Source organism: Geotrypetes seraphini, chromosome 2, assembly GCF_902459505.1.
Source record: "Geotrypetes seraphini chromosome 2, aGeoSer1.1, whole genome shotgun sequence".
NCBI classification, from domain to species: Eukaryota; Metazoa; Chordata; class Amphibia; order Gymnophiona; family Dermophiidae; genus Geotrypetes; species Geotrypetes seraphini.
In genome coordinates, this window is record NC_047085.1 from 103,762,800 (window position 1) to 103,782,963 (window position 20,164).

General features: G+C 40.1%; 1 protein-coding gene across 1 annotated transcript in view; it reads left to right on the plus strand.

Moving 5' to 3' along the window:
• Positions 1 to 14,395, plus strand: part of ARFGEF1 (ADP ribosylation factor guanine nucleotide exchange factor 1) — a 382,919-nt gene extending 368,524 nt beyond the window's left edge. Inside the window, exons 38-39 of the mRNA XM_033933351.1 lie at positions 3,959 to 4,076; positions 12,878 to 14,395. Of these exons, the coding sequence (XP_033789242.1) occupies positions 3,959 to 4,076; positions 12,878 to 13,057 (298 nt within the window). The 3' untranslated portion in view covers positions 13,058 to 14,395. The remainder of the gene's footprint in view (positions 1 to 3,958; positions 4,077 to 12,877) is intronic.
• Positions 14,396 to 20,164: the final 5,769 nt, after the last annotated feature.

Below are 20,164 nucleotides of genomic sequence, written 5' to 3' on the forward strand. Positions count from 1 at the left end.
AGACACATTTAAAGTAAATACTAGAGATTACTGGGAGCCAGTGAATTTAGACAAGGAATGCCAATCTTTGAGCTTAATCTTTTAATTACAAGATCTCAAGGCTGAGTTTCCAAATTTTAATTTATTCACTTTGATTCAGTCACAATCTCAGTTTTCTGTGATACTTTATCGCACCTGTAAATTTCAAAAATTCCTCAACACTATTAAATCTTTGTCCACTTCCATCTGTGATAGAGACCTGTATATTACACCATATATGGTGTGATATACATATATCATAATATATGGTGATTCGGTGTAGGATGGGCTGGGGAGGGCATCAGTGGGAACTCAACTAACTTGGAACATGAGGACGTTATTGACCAGACTTTAAGTAGATATCCTGCAAACAACGGGATGGTTGGACAGGCTGGATTGAGCTTAGATGGCAACTTCAGCAGTTAGAATTTAGGACAGTATTAGGTGGGCTTTAGTCTATGGCCCAGAAATATCAAAGAGACAAGTTAATTTAATCATGTATTTTTAATGAGAATAACTAATGGGCAGACTGGATGGACGTTTCAGGTCTTTATCTGCTGTCATTTCATTTACTATGTTACACCAATGTAAATACATTTTCCATTACCTCTTTCCAGTTTAACCCACAGTGCCTCTTCCTTACCCTGCAATTGTGTGTTTTTTTAATGTAATCTTTAACATATAATACCACTCTACCTCTTGAGAGGGTCCAGAGGAGAGCAACTAGGATGATAAAAGGAATGGAGAACCTTTCATATGCCGAAAGGTTAGACAAACTGGGGCTCTTTACCCTGGAAAAGCGAAGACTGAGAGGAGACATGATACAGACGTATAAAATCATGAAAGGCATAGAGAGAGTGGAGAGGGACAGATTCTTCAGACTAGCGGGGACAACAAAAACAAGAGGTCATCCAGAAAAACTGAGAGGGGACAGATTCAAAACGAATGCAAGGAAGTTTTTCTTCACTCAGAGTGTGGTGGACACCTGGAACATGCTTCCAAAGGAGGTAATAGGACAGAGTACAATACTGGGTTTCAAAAAGGGACTGGATGACTTCCTGGAAGCAAAAGGGATTGCAGGGTATAGATAGAAGGTTACTCTACAGGACAAAAGCGAAAAGCGTATGTGAGTTTTAGGGTAGGAGCACTTTCAGGTCCTGGACCTGAGGGGCCGCCGCGTGAGCGGACTGCCGGGCACGATGGACCTCCGGTCTGACCCGACAGAGGCAATTCTTATGTTCTTTCTATCCTGTCTTTCCTGAACAGATTATAGCCCAGTATAACTATATTTCAGTCATGGTTCTCTGTGAATCATGTTTTCGTGATCACCACTAAATCCAACTTGGCCTCTTCCTTCACAGCCTCTAGATCCAGAACCTTGTTATCCCAAACTTCAAGCATTAGTATATAGTGCTTTCTGGACATTGCCCTTTTTCCTGTTTGTGTAGAGGTACTTAGCAATTCACTTACCCGTGGGCTTTGATCACCCTGCCCTAATGGTTCTAGTTTAATGCCCTCTTCAGTAAGTTAGCCAGTCTGATGCTGAAGACGCTTCTTCCCATCTTTGATAGATACTCACCATCCCTGCTTAGCAACCCTTGGAAAATCATCCAGGAAGCCAAAATGCACGCGACGACAGCATCCGTCATCCGTGCAGCCACACATTCATCTCCAAGATGCGAACTTCTCTGCCTTGGCCTTTACCCTCGACATGGAGGATCAATGAGAACACCACCTGTGCACCTGACTGCTTCACTTTCTTTCCTAGAGCCACAAAGACACTTTTTTGATGCATTCAGACAGATGCCTAGCAGTAATGTTAGTGCCAACTTGGATGAGCAGCCTCAGATAATAGTCATTAGGCTTGATGAGTATCAGCAAGCTCTCTGTAACATCTTGAATTTTGGCACCAGGCAGACAGCACACCTCCCGAGACATCATGTCTGTTCTGCAGGTGGGACGCCTCTGTACCCCTAAGAAGGAAATCACCAATCACCACTTCCTTTCGCCTCTTATTGGTCTCACATCTAGCAACTTTGTGGATTTCAAGCTTTGGTCCTTCTTCTCCCTGGGATGCTCTCATCTCCTCCACTTCCAGGATTGCATATTGGTTCTTCAGTTCAAGGTCAGGTGGAGTCACAGTATCAGCCCTGCAGGATACTGTAATCTGAGTCCAGCTGTCCTCCCTCATCACAGCATCCTCTTCCCCACTGCTGGAAATCTTTGATAACTCAGGGAGCATTTCATCAGTGTCTCATTATTGTAGATGTTTCTCAGTCTTGCCACCTCCTCTCTCAGTTCCTTCACTTTCTTTATGAGGGATTCAAGCTGAAGACATCTTGCACATGGAACCATCCCCTCTGTAACAGTTTTGGCACACGGTGTTTCCCAGCCATACTGTGGTTGCAGAAATACTCATACCTGATGAAAGAAAAGAGAAAAAAAATCCTACCAAAGCAATGTCCTCTTTCTAATTGCATGAAGAGCCTATAAATCAAACCAGACAGACTTTCCTCAACTGCTATCTGAAATGCAACCTAAAATACTAACCTAGGTTAAAATACTTTTTATATAAAACCCTAAGAAAGTCTCTAAAGGCAACACTATTTTCTAAACTGACTTTGCTGACAAACCAGAGTACTGAACTATAAAAATTCAAGAGAGAGTCTGAATGTCAGCAGATAAGATATTCCAATGGAGTTTTTCTTCTCTTTAGCAAATCCTCACTCAGCACCTCTTCAGGACGAGGAGCTGCTGAGTTCTGGATTACCTTTTTGTAGATGCTAGCCTATGTACTCTTTAACAGATTTCCTGTGCTAAAGAAAAAATTATCCCTTAAACCTTTTGGGTGTGTTGTCAGTATGCTTCAGTCTACATTGCTGAGCGTTGTGTAGTAAGCTAGATTACATCACTCAAAGTTGATTTATTCAATAAAGGCTCCTGAGGCAGGCCATAGGCCGAAACACATGCGTGTCGAGCCATTGCACAAGATTTTATGATTTGTTGAATAAAATTGCACACCAACATCATCTCCACTGTGTTGGTTTGTTTGATTTAGATTGTGGGGTTTTTCTCCTTGTTTGTTTTTTTTGCTTGAGTCCTGCCAGGCCATATCAGTCCAGAACCCATCCACTCACAAAAGCCATGACTGTTAAGAGTCCCTGTCTAACAAATTCAGAAAGCTAACAATGGGCAAGCTGTAGCCTACTCTAAAGGTAATTGTACTCTTGCAGTGTGGTATTATCTCATTTCTGGGGTAGAACAAGATTCCTGAATTGATTTGGGGTCTGTTTATTTCTGTTCCAGGTTTTTGACTGCATCAGATTAGACTTTGGTGGTAAATTGGAAGCTCAAAACATAACAATTGACTTTAGTTGTCTTAACTTTGACATAGAATATTGAGGAACTGAAGGCAGCACCAGTCCCCCCTATAAGGGAAATAAAGTCATCTCTTGGCTGTTTTTTCATGGCTTCATCTCCCTGCAAGGGGACATAACCCACTTATCAGGACTTGTCTGGTAGGACTCAAGGAAAGGAAATTAACAGATAAGTCCAAATTTACTTTCTTAGAATATATCTCCTTGTGATGGTCCTAGTAGACAAGTTAAGGGAAGTTGACATTTTTACCAAACTCTATTTAAAACCTCACATTTGCCAGGGTTTGGACTCTTTGCAAGTTGTGATACTTTTTATGTTCAATCAACATGTAAATTACCCAGAAATGATGATGAGTATAAAATATCCTATTAGGTCTTGAATGATGATGAGTATAAAATACCTTATGAGGTCTTGAAAACCCATTAACAGGAGCATCATATCATTTTCATATTGAATAAATAAAAGGGATTGTGAGCAATAAAGAATTTAGTTTTTTTCAGAGCCCATACATGTATAATTATTTTACAACTGATCACGATGTATATTTCTATTTACCCTACAGTGTATGCAGTGAAGCTCTGAGTTATTTCCTCACTCTTACATCAGAAACTCACAGAGAAGCCTGGACTAATCTATTATTATTATTCCTAACAAAGGTTTTAAAGATAAGTGATGAAAGAGTAAGTATGTGTCATAAAAATTACTGTTATATGAAATTCATAAACATTGATCGGCAGAATTAAGAGTTGGGTATGCAAGAAACCTGAGTTCTGTTCTTGCAATTGTCCCCGTTCATCTGGGAGACAGAGGATACTGCAGACAAGAACATCACTCAACAATAATATTTATTCCTGTTTATGGAGGGACTTGCTGTCTTTAAGCCTGAGGTAGAAAGTTTCTACTACAATAACAAGTCAAGGAAGATAAACGGAATTAAAATTATGGGAGACCTCCTACACTGGTTGAATGAAAGCTAATGGCATTGCAACCTTAAAACATTCCCTGCCATTAATGATAGGGATGCCAGTTCTGGCTATGAAGCTAATGAAAAAGGAAGAAGCCCCTTCCCCCATCCCAAAAAAGGGAAAGCAGCAATATGCCTCTCATAGTGCCTATGAGCATGGCCTCCAGTTTCCTGTGGTGCCATGGGATGGTCCTCAAAATCTATCCCATAACTTTGCAGAATCTAAGTGAAAGAGCAAGGTCCAGAGCATCAGCATTGATGGAGACAGGAGAGTGAATGAATAATGGGATGAAGGGCAAGGGGAGATGAAATGAATCGGAGTGAAAACTAAATAAAGCAATAGGAGGTGGTGTGGAAGGTGAGTGAAGGGATTGGAAAGGTGTCTAGGGAGAGAATGAGTGAGGATAATGAAGGGAGTCTGAGTAAGAGAGTGGGTTAGTGTCAAGAGGAGGGAGCTTGCTTATTAATTGGATCAAACCAAACCTCACAGATCTTCCACTCAGCTGTTCCTGTCATTTGATCCAAACAGACTAGGAGTTCCTGTCACCAAGAGAATCATCTCCGCATTGCTGGCTGACTATGTCTCCTTTTGCTATGCTTGGGCTGGGCTGATGTTTGAAGGGCATGTCACACTACACATAAAGTTTGAGGAATACTGAACATTAACATTTCATCTAAAAAAAGCCCAACTTCTCAAAACACAAAAGCTCAACAACAAAAAATGACAGAGGGGCATTTTTGATAGGACGTCTAAGTCCAATTTTGGACATTTTGAGAAAATGTCTATTTTCAAATCCGCAAGACATCTATCTTTTTTCAAAAATGGCCCAGCTAAACATTTTGTCCAGCTAGACGTCTAATTTTTTTTTGCAATTATCAAAAAAAGTCCAAATTAAAAATTACCAAAACAATCAATTTGCATGTAGGAGGGGCCAACATTTTTAATGGGCTGGCCACACAGACAAGCCAGCAGAGCAGTGGGACACCCTTGGGGGCACTGCTGTGAAAATCACATTAAGAGTATCAGGTACACATCTCACCATAACACCCATACATTATATGGTGAGCCCTCAAAAATGCCCTCAAAACCTACTGTATCCACCTGTTTACCACCCCAATATCCTTTATGCCTGCAGTTTTCATCTACTTGGCAGTACAGTGGGTTTTGTTGGACTCACTTTTCACCATAAGTGTACTAGTTAGGGAAGCATATGGGCCTGGGTCCTCTTCTCTGCAGTCCACTTGCCATAGTATCTGTTGCTGTCTTAGAGACACACATGTAATGTTTCATGCAGCTATTTGGAGTTGGAATGGGGTCAGTGACTACTGGGAGAGTGTGTGTGGGGCCATATTTTCATCCCTGCAGTGGTTATATGGTCAGTTAGAGAACCTTTTTGGTCCTTATTCATTTTAAAATCAGGACTAACTCAAAACATACAAATTGTGCTCTGGACGTTTTGTAAAATGTTTATCGCTGTAAAATGTCCCAAGTGCTAAGCCCGCCCCAACACACCCCCTTAAGAGTTAGACATATTGGAGACAAAACAACCAGAAAGACATCTAAAAAGTCAGTTTTGAAAATGCTCATGTGGATGTTTTGACTAGTAAGATGTACAAGTGCTGGTTTATGCTGTCCTTTGGATGTCTGTCTTTTAAAAAAAATGAGCCCCAGTATATAACAGCAGCCATAATAGCATAGTAAATGACACCACATAATGGGCCATCCAGCCTGCCCAGAAAGACAGCCAGGGTTGTACCTGGCAACTCTATGCAGATTTATGTTTGTTGAGAGTTTCTATACCGCTACTAATGACTGGGGAGTCAATTCAGAGCGATTTACTTGGGCTTTTGCAAAGGTGTTATGTTACATGATCTTCTGTATAGATGTTACCATACAGAGTTACAAAGAGCTATAATACATGGGCTCTAGACTAGAGAGTTGCATGGGGACAGAAATCCCACCCGTCCCTGTCAGGATCCTCTCCGTCCCCACCCATCCCCGCAAGGAATTATCTCCATCCCCGCCCATACCCATAAAAAGCAGCAATTACTTCTGACAGGATCATCAATTCCAGTTTCTTTTGTGTTTGCGCTGCTGTTTTCCTTGTGAAATCTCTTTGGTGGAACCCTTTTTTTGTTTTCTGTTCAGGTAATTAACTTATAAACCCCCTCTTTTACTAAGGCTGACGTGTCCATTATATTATATGGACGAACCCTGTTTCCAAAGCCTTCCATCCCCGTGGGAGTCCCGTTGGCTAGAGGGGTTGTCCCCGTGGGTTAGAGGGGATACCCGCGATCCCCTGTTCCTGTGCAGACCTCTACTCTAGACTGAAATACAGTGGTGCCTCGCATAACGGCCGCCTCGCACAGCGAACGCTGCGCACAACGAACTTTATGTCTTGATTCGTACAACGGACTTCGTTTCACACAACGAAGTCGCCCGAGCTGCATACTTCCGGGGTTCCTGCGGGGTTGGATCGCAGCGGGGTTGGTCGAGCCGCGAGGGTAGTCTCCTTCTCCTTACCTGCCCTGTCGCAGCCGCACACAGCCGAACGGAAATCTTCCCGATGTCAGCGCTGACGTCGGAGGGAGGGCTTAAGCAAAGCCCTCCCTTCCTCCGACGTCAGCGCTGACATCAGGAAGACTTCCGGTCGGCTGTGTGCGGCTGCGGCAGGGCAGGTAGGAAGAAGGCAATGGCGAACGAAAGAGGGGGGAGGGGGCGGTCCGCCCCGAAGAATGTGCATAGCTGGTCAGGTCCCCCGATCGACCGACAACAGGCCCGGCCGACAAACCTCCCTGCCCTGTAGCCGCGAATCTAAATTACCTCTTACAGCAGCTTCAATAATCCAGCGTGCGCCGCAAAGTGGAAGTTTTTATCGTGCATGTACCAGCAGGGGGGCGGAGTCCTGAGCGGGCCGCCGCTTCGCGGCGGCAGAAAGATCTTGAAAGGTACTGTAGGAAAGAACAAGTACAACAAAAGTAAAATAACTTCAATAAAATTAATAAAATATAACTTAGCAGCTAAAAACAGAGACAGTTAAAAGTGCTGTGAGAAGTGTCAAGCTTTCAGTGAAAAATGGCGTGCGCCGCAAAGTGGAAGTTTTTATCGTGCATGTACCAGCAGGGGGGCGGAGTCCTGAGCGGGCCGCCGCTTTGCGGCGGCAGAAAGATCTTGAAAGGTACTGTAGGAAAGAACAAGTACAACAAAAGTAAAATAACTTCAATAAAATTAATAAAATATAACTTAGCAGCTAAAAACAGAGACAGTTAAAAGTGCTGTGAGAAGTGTCAAGCTTTCAGTGAAAAATGGCGTGCGCCGCAAAGTGGAAGTTTTTATCGTGCATGTACCAGCAGGGGGGCGGAGTCCTGAGCGGGCCGCCGCTTCGCGGCGGCAGAAAGATCTTGAAAGGTACTGTAGGAAAGAACAAGTACAACAAAAGTAAAATAACTTCAATAAAATTAATAAAATATAACTTAGCAGCTAAAAACAGAGACAGTTAAAAGTGCTGTGAGAAGTGTCAAGCTTTCAGTGAAAAATGGCGTGCGCCGCAAAGTGGAAGTTTTTATCGTGCATGTACCAGCAGGGGGGCGGAGTCCTGAGCGGGCCGCCGCTTCGCGGCGGCAGAAAGATCTTGAAAGGTACTGTAGGAAAGAACAAGTACAACAAAAGTAAAATAACTTCAATAAAATTAATAAAATATAACTTAGCAGCTAAAAACAGAGACAGTTAAAAGTGCTGTGAGAAGTGTCAAGCTTTCAGTGAAAAATGGCGTGCGCCGCAAAGTGGAAGTTTTTATCGTGCATGTACCAGCAGGGGGGCGGAGTCCTGAGCGGGCCGCCGCTTCGCGGCGGCAGAAAGATCTTGAAAGGTACAGCAGGGGGGCGGAGTCCTGAGCGGGCCGCCGCTTCGCGGCGGCAGAAAGATCTTGAAAGGTACTGAGGTCCGAGGGGGTTTGGAAGTTCAGGAAACGCCAGCCAGGTGCTGGCTGGAGGAGCGAAGAAGAAGGTTTAGTCCCGGGCAGGTACCGAGAATTGCAGGCTATGGTCTCTGCGGCCTGCCGGAGCCTCAGTGAGAACGGCACTGACAGCCGCTATAGAGCTATAGAAGTTATAGAAGGAGTGTGAAACTTGGATGGCTGATGTTAGCTCAATTGAGCTTTCTCCATATATAGCCCTGTGAACCATACATACAATTTTAAATTGAATTCTATACTTGGCTGTCAATCAGCGTAGTTCTATCAGCAGTGGACTGGCCTCTCAAATCGGGCCTTATGATCTAGCCGCTGTTCTGGAGTAGCTGCAACCTCTAAAATTCTTTCTTTGTGATGTTGCAATATAAAGAGTTGCAATAATCTAGATATGGAAGTAGAACTGCTTGAGTTACTGTCCGAAAACTAGTCAGGCTCAAGACTGATCTTATCATCCTCAATTGCCTCAATCTGAAGAAAAATCTTTTCAACAGTGAGGTAATCTGCTTGCCCATGGTGAGATTGGAATCTAGAATTACTCCTAATACTTTTGACGTTTTATTAATCATGATCTTCTCACCTGAGGATAGGGTTAACTGAGGTATTGAGTTGTGATCATCAAACCTTAGCACCTTCGTCTTCTGCTTGTTTAATTTAAGGAAGTTCTGCTGTGACCATGTACTTAGATCCTCAGTCAGAATAGATTTGTGTTGCAATGTATCCATGAAGGAGTCGTCGGCTACACAGAGGAGAAAGAGATCATCTGCATAAGAAAAAATATGGACATGTGTGGAGGAGAACCGCCTGCCCAAAGTGTTCATGCATATATTGAACAGTGATGGCGAAAGAGGGGAGCCTTGTGGAACTCCACAGAAGGCATCCCAGGTTTGAGATTTCTTATGATCTTTCCTCACTTTATATGTTTTCTTGCTAAGGAATTCTGTGAACCATTTCAATACTAACCCACACATTCCTAGTTGTTCTGGTTTTAAAAGTAGTAATGAGTGATCTACTGTATCAGATGCCGTTGAGATATCGATCTGCAACAGTACAGTTTGCTTGCCTTTGCTAAGATAGCTCTTTGCCATTGATGTTAACTCTAGCAGAAGGGATTCAGTACTGTGTATCAGCCTTAAGCCAAGAGCTATGATAGCCATCTACCAGGCTTTGAAATTCAAAAATTTGGCTATTAACACAGAGTTCTACCAGATAGCTAATCATGGTATACTTGCTGCTGGCCTGTAGTTTTTCTACCTTAGATAGATCTAAACCTGCGGCTTTGGAAATGGGTGTCAGTGAGATGGCCGATAATGTCTTAGGATAGAGTCCTGTTAACAAGCTCTGTCAGCCAAGTTATAAACTCAGCAGGTGCTTGGTCCAGTAAGTTAGTAGGACAGATATCAAAATGACAGCACTTTTTAGATAGTCTTTTTAATAAGCTAGTGACCTCAGCTGTGACAACCATAGAGAATTCTTTCCAGTACCTATCTGCAGGAATCTCTTCTTTCATATCTATTTGTACTGAGTTCCTCTCCTTATAGTCTTCAAGTGTATGGGTAAATGATTCTCTTATGATTTTGATTTTGTTCTGGAAGTAATTATAACTTCGTCAGGATATTACATGGAGGAATTTGAGGTGACATCTTTAGTGGAAATTAATGAGGTAAAGTTCTTGAATAGACATTTGAATGATTTATTTGATTGGTTAATGAAAGTATCATAATAAACTCTTAGCTTCAGTTACTGCCAGTTTGTAAAACTTCTCGTCTCCAAATGACATAGTGTTCCTCGGGGGGGGGGGGGGTCCATGCCCTGGAGAAGAGGAGACTTAGAGGGGATATGATAGAGACTTACAAGATCATCAAGGGCATAGAGAGAGTAGAGAGGGACAGATTCTTCAAACTTTCAAATAATAAAAGAACAAGAGGGCATTCAGAAAAATTGAAAGGGGACAGATTCAAAACGAATGCTAGGAAGTTCTTCTTTACCCAACGTGTGGTGGACACCTGGAATGCGCTTCCAGAGGATGTAATAGGGCAGAGTACGGTACCGGGGTTTAAGAAAGGATTGGACAATTTCCTGCTGAAAAAGGGGTTAGAAGAGTATAGATAGAGGATTACTACACAGGTCCTGGACCTGTTTGGCCGCCGTGTGAGCGGGCTGCTGGGCACGATGGACCCCAGGTCTGACCCAGTGGAGGCATTGCTTATGTTCTGGTTTTCGTACTGTCTTTCTGTAGTCTAGCAGTTTATTCGTGAACCAGGGATTATTTTTCTGTTTCACTCTTACAAGTTTAATTGGAGCTATCTTATCAAGAACAGCTGTGGTAAGTTAAATAACGGTCTTATCTACATCGTCAACCACAGGATTCAGCTGGAACATAATTTTACACCACTGCTGTCAGAGCCTACACCAGTCATAACATATGTAAAAGGGGATAGGCTGAATAGGACAAAAAGGAATATGTTGCTCCTGTGCTGCACTAGGTAGGTACTTCCCAATAATTGGTTTGTGATTTTCAGAACTTGGGACTGGTTTGTTGAATTGTTAATATTTAGTGTCAATATATGTTAAATCTTATAAACTTAAAAGTGTATTTGTATGTTTTTAAGTATATATTTATTTTTCAATAATTAACTTCCCTTTAATGTAAGTGGTATAAAAAAAGCCCATGTCTCTAATTAGCTTGTGTTTATTGTTTGTGAAAACCACAACATATGATGTAAACTGAAAAAACACCATGAACACCTTCTTTCACAACAAGCAGCATTGTGGGGTAAAGACCTAGATCAACTGCTTTCGCCCACTACTTATGAGGAATTCAGAAAACGTCTAAAAACTCAACTGTTCCTAAAGTATCTAGACAACTGACCCACTCATCTTCTTTCTTCTCCATAGTGATTCCTCTGTCCTATTAATCTCTTTCTCCTCAACAACGCATTTCCGGTCCTATTAACTCTCCTCTTCCCCCCTCTTAAATTCAATCAATTTGTACCTCACTTAATCTATTGTAAACCGCATAGAACTTAACGGTATTGCGGTATGTAAACTGTTGTTATTATTATTATTGCATTGTTTTGTTTGGTAGGCCACATGGAACTATAAGGGAGAAAGGGTTGGTGCTGTCATTAAATGGGTTAAATATAAATGATGTGCCTCCAATTGGGCAGCTAGGGACCAGTTGATAACCATTATTTTCTATCTGGGAGCAATGAAAATTCTTTTTGTTTGGGGGGGAGCAAGATCTACACCAACCCGAACATTGGCTCCCTGTCACCTTCTGCCAGTCCCAGTGTTATCTCTGAATTCTTTTTGCCCAGCCCTCACCTGCTTCCACATCAAACCCCTTCTGCCACCTTCACGATGTGTGTTAGTTGTTTTTAGACCTTTCACTTTTATTTATTTATTTATTACTTTTAATTGGGTTTGAATTAATCATGTGACCATCAATTTCTTTAGTGTGCAACCTTTTTATTCAGATCTTTGGGCATTTTTTTTTTTGGTACCAGTTTTTGCTTATGATTACTATTGTGACTATGGCACTTGTCATGTGACCCCCCCACCCCCCTCCTTTTAAATTGCCTGTGTTTTTCAAGCCAGTTTTACTTTCGGTTTGCTCAGTTCAGAGTACTACACATTGTCTCTACTAGGTAAGAGCCATCATGGCTTTTATTTCATTCTTCCTTTTTATTTATAATGTGCACATAGTTATTTTAAGTTGCCACATTGCGACATTTGTTAGTGCAGGATAGCTACACTTTTTTCCTGTCTGCAGAAGACTTTTTATTTATGCATTTTTAAATCTTTCTGCATGCAAGGTTTTGTTATTATTTATTTTTTTTCTATTTATATTATTATTTTTTTTTGTTGTTGAGTTTTAGTTTATTATGTGCCCGCAATGCTTCTTTGGCCACTTTTATGTTTACACTCTTTTAGTCTTGTAGTTCTCTACTTTGGCTTCCTCAATTGTAGACATTTTTTCAATAAATATCAAGATTGGCCCGTGACTTTGTCCAGGTTTTTAATTTTGGCCCACTGTGTATTTGAATTTGACACCCCTGCTCTACAGGTAAGAGAAGGGGGCAGCTGGCGGAAAAATTTTGGTGGAGCCATGGCCCATGTGAAACATCCCCCCCCCATTCTGAACACCATGATTTTATTAATTTATTTGTTATACTGCATTTTGAAGTCAGACATATCAAAGTGGGTTACATAATGTTGTAAAACATGTTACCCACTCTGGTTTGTATCACATTTGCTCCTGTAAATAACGCTGGAGTATTTTGCAAAGACGGCTGGAGCAGTTTGTGACATTACTAACTAGGCCCAGGAAAAGAAGCTAATTATATGTTTAAAATTTTAAAACTGAAAATTATAGAGCTAAAAGGGTAGGTGAAAGCTATGGTTTTATTGCAAAATGATAATGGTTTAATAATTAATTTGTTTTATATACATTTGGATTTCTTTACTGTCCTTAGCTGCATTGAGCAGTATTGAAAAGATGGGGTATAAATCAAATTAATGCAATTATTCTTTTTTTTGTTCCCAGTTCAAAGCCCATGCATCCTTTTACTACCCTCTGTTGTGTGAAATTACACAGTTTGATCTGATTCCTGAACTGCGAGCAGTCCTACGAAGGTTTTTTCTACGCATAGGTGTTGTTTTTAAAATCTCTCAGCCACCAGACCAAGCACTTGGAACAGCGGGAGCAATAGAGAACAGTGACTGATGACCTCTCTGGGAGAAAGCACCGTTGCTGACCTCTACTTAACCACAAATCAAAGTGAAAAGTTTCATAATAGAGATACATCAGACTGTAATTTTGCCTTTCCTAATGGATTCTTTCCGTTTCTCGGTTTCACTTGCAGGCTCATGTTGAGCATAGAGCCAATCGCTGGCACAGCCTGACCTATCAGACTGGGCTGTATTACCATTGCTGTCTTAGACTGAAGTACAGTAACACACATTTTATGGCAGGTATAGAAGCAAAAACTTACCCAAAGAACTAAATATATATGTAGAACCTATAAAGGTTCCAATTTCTGGAAGAAATACAACTCAGGAGAGCTGCATTTTGAAGGATACTATGTTTATAGTAAAAAAAAAAAAAAAATTGTTCTTGATAAATGATAATAAGCAACTATGTCTGATATTCTTATTTTAAAGTTTTTTGCACACATGTCCCTATTTGAAATAATGGTAACCCGTTCTGTGAAAAAGATGTACAGAGATGCAGGCATGTAATATAAAAATCTCAAACACTAGAGTTCTTCCTGCATTGTTTTGTTTTTATTTTAATATGTTCTTATTGATTTGTGGAAAACCTATATAGTTTATTGTTTATTGAATGCACTTGTTTAGGGTGGTTTTTTTGTTGTTTGTTTGTTTGTTTTTGTTTTTTTAAGCTTTGTGGGTAAGAGAAGAGGAGAAATGGTTATGGGTGTAAATTTTAATTAATAATTCAGGTGACTTGTCACCCTAAAATTACTGTAATGTCATGTAAAGTAAACAGAAAAAAAAAACAAGCTACAAGTTATCAGGACTGACTTTCCTCCTCAGTTGATTGAGCTCTATGAGAAAGCTTTGACTTCAGCATCATATTTCCTTAGGGTTTTAAATGCCTGTAATTTAATTATTTTAGAGCTTTTAATTATACAAGAGGCAATGGATATATGATACTTCAACGACTTGGAACTTTTGAATCATTGCAAAACCAGTCTAAGTGTGTCTGCTGTCATAAATGTTTTCTTTTGTTTGATGTAGATTTCATTCTATGTACAGAATTAATTGTTGAATATATTAAAATAAGAAAGGTGGTTTGGTTTGACCTGGGGATGGATAAATATATGGGAAATATATTCATAACTGTGAATTGTGTTCTGATAGTAACAAAATGAAATAAGAATGTCAAGCATTCCAGATTCAGTGGATGTAGAAAATTTTTTCTGATGAACAAAATGTATATGGTACAGACATGTAAAGTTTTCTATGTAAAAAAAAAAAAAATTCTGTACTACTTTCTGTACAATACTGGTTCTCATCTGGCAAATTCTAATCAGGTTATAGGTCAATAAAATTTTTGAATTCTTTCATCCGTGCAATCAGAATTAGAGTAATCTGATACTTCCTTTTTATGATTTCCAACATAGAAAATGTTGGAAAGAACTATATAAAAGGGATCAGTCTCCATTCTCTATCTGTCTGTAGGTATAATAACCCTTAAAAAAAAAAAAAAAAAAGCAGACATTCGCCATATTTGATGTGCAGGAGACAATAGAATATCTCAGGCAATTTTGAAAACAGGTCTATTATTTGGAGAAAGTGCAATCCAAAAAAGGTTTTCCAATGCTTTCTGTTGAAAAGAAAGACTATAACATGATAACCAGTGCTCTGCTTCAAAAGCACCTCCTCACTTTCTCATCTTTGTTCGCTTTTTTTGTGACACAAGCAACTGAAGCAAGTAGCAAAGGATGGCACGACCACCTTCTCCACATTTCATTAGTATCATGTGCATGACTTCCCCAAGGCTAGCCTAACCTACACAGACATACATCCCAGATGCTCCTACACCTATAATTATTAAACATCATATTACCTTACATCTTACACACATGTACAACCTATATAGCCCTATGCATCTGCCCACATACACCCCATAATCCCAACCTTACCTACATCTACCCCTCACACAGATATCCCTCCCCCCTTCTGAGACACATATGCTCCCCCCAACATGTATACATTCATCTATCAACACCCTATACACAAACAACACATATACAATCCTCACACTGTACATAGAAAAATTGAAGGCAGATTAAGACCATATGACCTATCTAGTCTGTCTATCCATTCCATCTCCTATATCCTTTCCTTTTCCTTAGAGATCCAATGCACTTGTCCCAAGTTTTCTTGAGTCCCAAGTTTTCATCTCCTCCACTAGAAGGCCATTCCACGCATTCACCACTCTTTCCGTGAAAGAACATAAGAATAGCCAAACTGTCAGACCAATGCTCAATCTAGCCCAGTATCCTGTTTCCCCAGTGGCCAGTCCAGATCACAAGTACCTGGCAGAACCCAAATAGTAGCAACCTCTTTGAGAGTCATGGAGTCACATTTGATATGTTCAGAGGGGTACCTAGTAGTATAATTTGTGCAATGATGGCTAAACTAGTGGAGTCTTATGTTGAGGAATTATCCGATGTTTTGATAATTTAATTGTTTATATCCTTTACAGTTTAGTTTTAGACTTTATTACTCTACTGAATTAGTATTAGTCTCTAAGATAAAACATTGGCATATGGCAAAATTGCTATTCTTTTGCAGTTTGAACTTGCTCGTATTTGACATAGTTTATACCATAATAAATTGTAGTCTACTGTGTTCTTAGGAATTGCAGGTAAAGTTTTGGCTTGGATAAAATAATTTCTCAGATACTTGTATTCTAAAGTTAAAATTTGAGCTTGTATTTCAACCAGCTAGACACCAACTTCTAGGGTGCCATAAGGCTCCCCATTGTTCTAATACTATTCAATGTGCATATGACATCTTTTTATAACAATTTTTCCATCTTTGGTGTGAAATTGTTTTTGATACAGATTCAGGATATATTATAATTGCTTTGTCTTGTCTAAAATTATTTGAATCATTAAGTACGACGAGTGAGGTGATTAAATTTGCAGATGACATTAAACTGTTCAAAGTTGTTAAAACACATGCGGATTGGGAAAAATAGCAGGCGGACCTTAGGAAACTGGGTGTCCAAATGGCAGATGAAATTTAATGTGGACAAAAAGCAAAATGATGCACATTGGGAAGATTAACCTGAATCACAGTTACAGGTTGCTAGGGTCCACCTTGGGGATTAGCACCCAAGAAAAGGATCTGTGTATCATCATGGACAATACGATGAAACCTTCCATCCAATATGCGGTGGTGGCGGCCATAAAAGCAAATGGGATGCTAGGAATTATTAAAAGAGGGATGGTTAACAACACTAAGAATGTTATAATGCCCCTATATTGCTCCATGGTGCGACCTCATCTGGAATATTGTGTTTAATTCTGGTCTCCTTATCTCAAGAAAGATACAGTGGTGCTAGAAAAGGTTCAAACAAGAGCGACCAAGATGGTAAAAGGGATGGAAACTTCTCTCGTATGAGAAAAGGCTAAAATGGTTAGGGCTCTTCAGCTTGGAAAAGAGACGGCTAAGGGGAGATATGATTGACATCTACAAAATCCTGAGTGGAGTAGAATACGGGTACAAGTGGATCAATTTTTCACTCCATCAAAAATTACAAAGACTAGGGGATACTCGAAGTTACAGAGAAATACTCTTAAAACCAATAGGAGGAAATTTTTTCACTCAGAGAATAGTTAAGCTCTGGAATGCATTACCAGAGGATGTGGTAAAAGCAGATAGCGTAGCTGGTTTTAAGAAAGGTTTGGATGAGTTTCTGGAGGAAAAGTTCATAGTCTGTTATTGAGAAAGACACAGGGGAAGCTACTGCTTGCCCTGGATCGGTAGCGTGGAATATTGCTACACCTTGGGTTTTGGCCACGTTCTAGTGACCTGGATTGGCCACCGTGAGAATGGGTTACTGGGCTTGATGGACCATTAGTCTGACCCAGTAAGGCTATTCTTATGTTATGTTCTAACATGATTTTAAGTTGAAAAGAGACAAAATCAAATTACTCTGATGCCTAGGGAATTGCCACTCTCTGATACATATACATTTAAAGTTAATAACATCATTAAGATTCTTGGTGTTTATTTAGATTCATCATTGCTTATTCCTAGAATAGAAGGAAGAAGGTGTTGATGCCCTTGTACAGGTCGATAGTGAGGCCCCACTTGAAGTATTGTGTAAAGTTTTGGAGACCATATCTGGCAAAGGACGTAAGAAGACTTGAAGCGATCCATAGGAGGGCGACGAAAATGATAGAAGGTTTGAGCCAGAAGACGTATGAGGAGACTGAAAGCGCTGAATATGTATACCCTAGAAGAAAGGAGGGGCAGGGGAGATATGATTCAGATGTTCAAATACTTGAAAGATATTAACGTAGAAAGAGAAAGGAAAATGGTAAAACCAGAGAACATAATTTGAGGTTGAGGGGTGGTAGATTCAAGAGCAATGTTAGGAAATTCTACTTTACGGACAGGGTGGTGGATGCCTGGAATGTGCTCCTGAGAGAGGTGGTGAAGAGGAAAACGGTGACAGAGTTCAAAGAAGTGTGGGATGAACACAGAGGATCTAGAAATAGAAAATAATAGTAAATATTGAAAAACTAAGGCCAGTACTGGGCAGGCTTGCATGGTATGTGTCTGTATAATGGCCTTTTGGTTAAGGATGGGCTGAGGAAGGCTTCAATGGCTGGGAGGGAGTGAGCTTTGACAGAGACTTCAGTAGTTGGAGCTCAAGCACAGTACTGGGTAGAGCTTTGGATTCTTGCCCAGAAATAGCTAAAAAGAAAAATTTTAAAGTGAATCACGAGACTTCAATCTTTTTATGATGAAAAACATTTTTTAATTTTAGTTTAAACATTCATCCTCTCTAAACTAGATTATTGTAGTGGTTTATACTGTCTTCTTTCTAGCAACCTAATTTCTAGATTGCAGGTGATTCAAACTATTGCTGCAAAGATGATTTTAAGCAAAAGCAGTCAGATGATAATACACACACTTTAGAGAAAGACTTCATTGGTTACCTGTGAAGACTTGTATTATTTTAAAATTATCTTGTTGGGTTCTTAAGATATTTACAGGTACTTGCCCAGAATGTTTATTTTCTTTGTTTTCATTTCCATTATTGCCATGGTCTTCATCTTCATGAGTTATAGATTCTTGTTTGATTTACTTTCCATATTTTATTAAAATTAAATATAAAATAATCTCTTTCTACCTCATTTCCTTATCAAGCTGTTTCTGCTTTTCTTTATCTGTTGAATCAAGGACAATTTCCTCTTAACATAGAAACATGATGGCAGATAAAAGCCAAATGGCCCATCTAGTCTGCTCATCCAAAGTAACCATTATCTTTTTCTCTTCGAGAGTTCCCACTTGCCTATCCCAGGCCCATTTGAATTCAGACACAGTCTCAGGCTCCGGCGTAATCTAAGGAAATACATTTTTATAGAAAGGGTGGTAGATGCATGGAACAGTCTCCCAGAAGAGATGGTGGAAACAATCACCTCTTAACTTTATCCTATGCCCTCTCATTGCAGAGTTTCCTTTCAAACGAAAGAGACTCGACTCATGCACATTTATATTACATAGTTATTTAAATATCTCTATCATATCTCCTCTCTCTCCTCCAAAAGTATACAGATTGAGATCTTTAAGTCTGTCCCCATACGCCTTATGAAGACCACACACCATTTTAGTAGCCTTCCTCTGGACCAACTCCATTCTTTTTATATCTTTTTGAAGGTGCGGCCTCCAGAATTGTACACAATATTCTAAATAAGGTCTCACCAGAGTCATATGTAGAGGCATCAATACCTCCTTTTTCCTACTGGCCATACCTTTCCCTATGCAACCTAGCATCCTTCTAGCTTTCGCCGTCACCTTTTCAACTTGTTTGGCCACCTTAAGGTCATCACATACAATCACACCCAAGTTCCGCTCTTACGTCGGGAATATGCATGAGATCTATGTGCATGCACTGCTTTCAAAGCATATTCATTGGGGAAATCCTGAAAACCCGACTGAATTGTGGCCCTCAAGGAGGAACTTTGAGATCCCTGCCCTAAACTGTACCGTTCCCTCTGGTTTTTGCAGCCCAAATGCATGACCTTGCATTTCTTAGTATTAAATTTTAACTGCCAAATTTCAGACCATTCTTCAAGCTTCGCTAGGTCTTTCTTTGTTATTCACACCATCTGGCGTGTCTACTCTATTGCAGATTTTGGTATCTGCAAAGAGGCAAATCTTACCCGACAACCCTTCAGCAATATTGTTTATTTATTATTTTGAAAATAACTAAAGGTCTATTTAAAATTTTTCTTTTTTAGATTTTAGTTATTTCAACATTCTTTAGTGTTTTATTTCTATTATGTTATCCATTTTGAACCTGTTTTAGGGAGTTGATGTACAAGTACCACTCCCATTAACATTACAATTATTGTCTAAGTCTATCCCCTTGTACCTTCATCCTGTGCCCCTGCTCATTCCAGAGTTTCCTTTCAGTTGAGACTCATCTCATGCATTTATGTCACATAGGTATTTAAATGTCTCTAGCCTTTCCTCCATATTGAGGTCTTTAAGTCTGTCCCCATATATTTTATCATGAAGACCATTTTAGTAACCATCCTCTAAGAACATAAGAATTGCCAATGCTGGGTCAGACCAGTGGTCCATCATGCCCAACAGTCCGCTCAAGCGGTGACCCCTTAGGTCAAAGACCAGTGCCCTGAGACTAGCATTATCTGCGTGCGTTCCAGCTTCCTTATGTTTGTACGGAATCTATCCCCAAGAGTGCCCTCTCATTCTCTGTACCTTGGAGAGGATGAACAACCTGTCTTTATCTACTAAATCTATTCTTTTCATTATCTTGAATGTTTTGATCATGTTCCCTCTTTTCAAGGGAGAAGAGGTCCAGTTTCTCTACTCTCTCACTGTAAGGCAACTCCTCCAGCTCTTTAACCATTTTAGTCGCTCTTTTCTGGACCCTTTTGAGTAGTACTGTGTCCTTCTTCATTTATGGAGACCAGTGCTGGAGGCAGTATTCAGGTGAGGGTGTATCTCTGAACTGACTGCATCACTTTTATAATTTTTTAAGGTGTGGTCTCTAGAATTCTACACAATATTCTAGAATTGTAAACAATATTCCAAATTA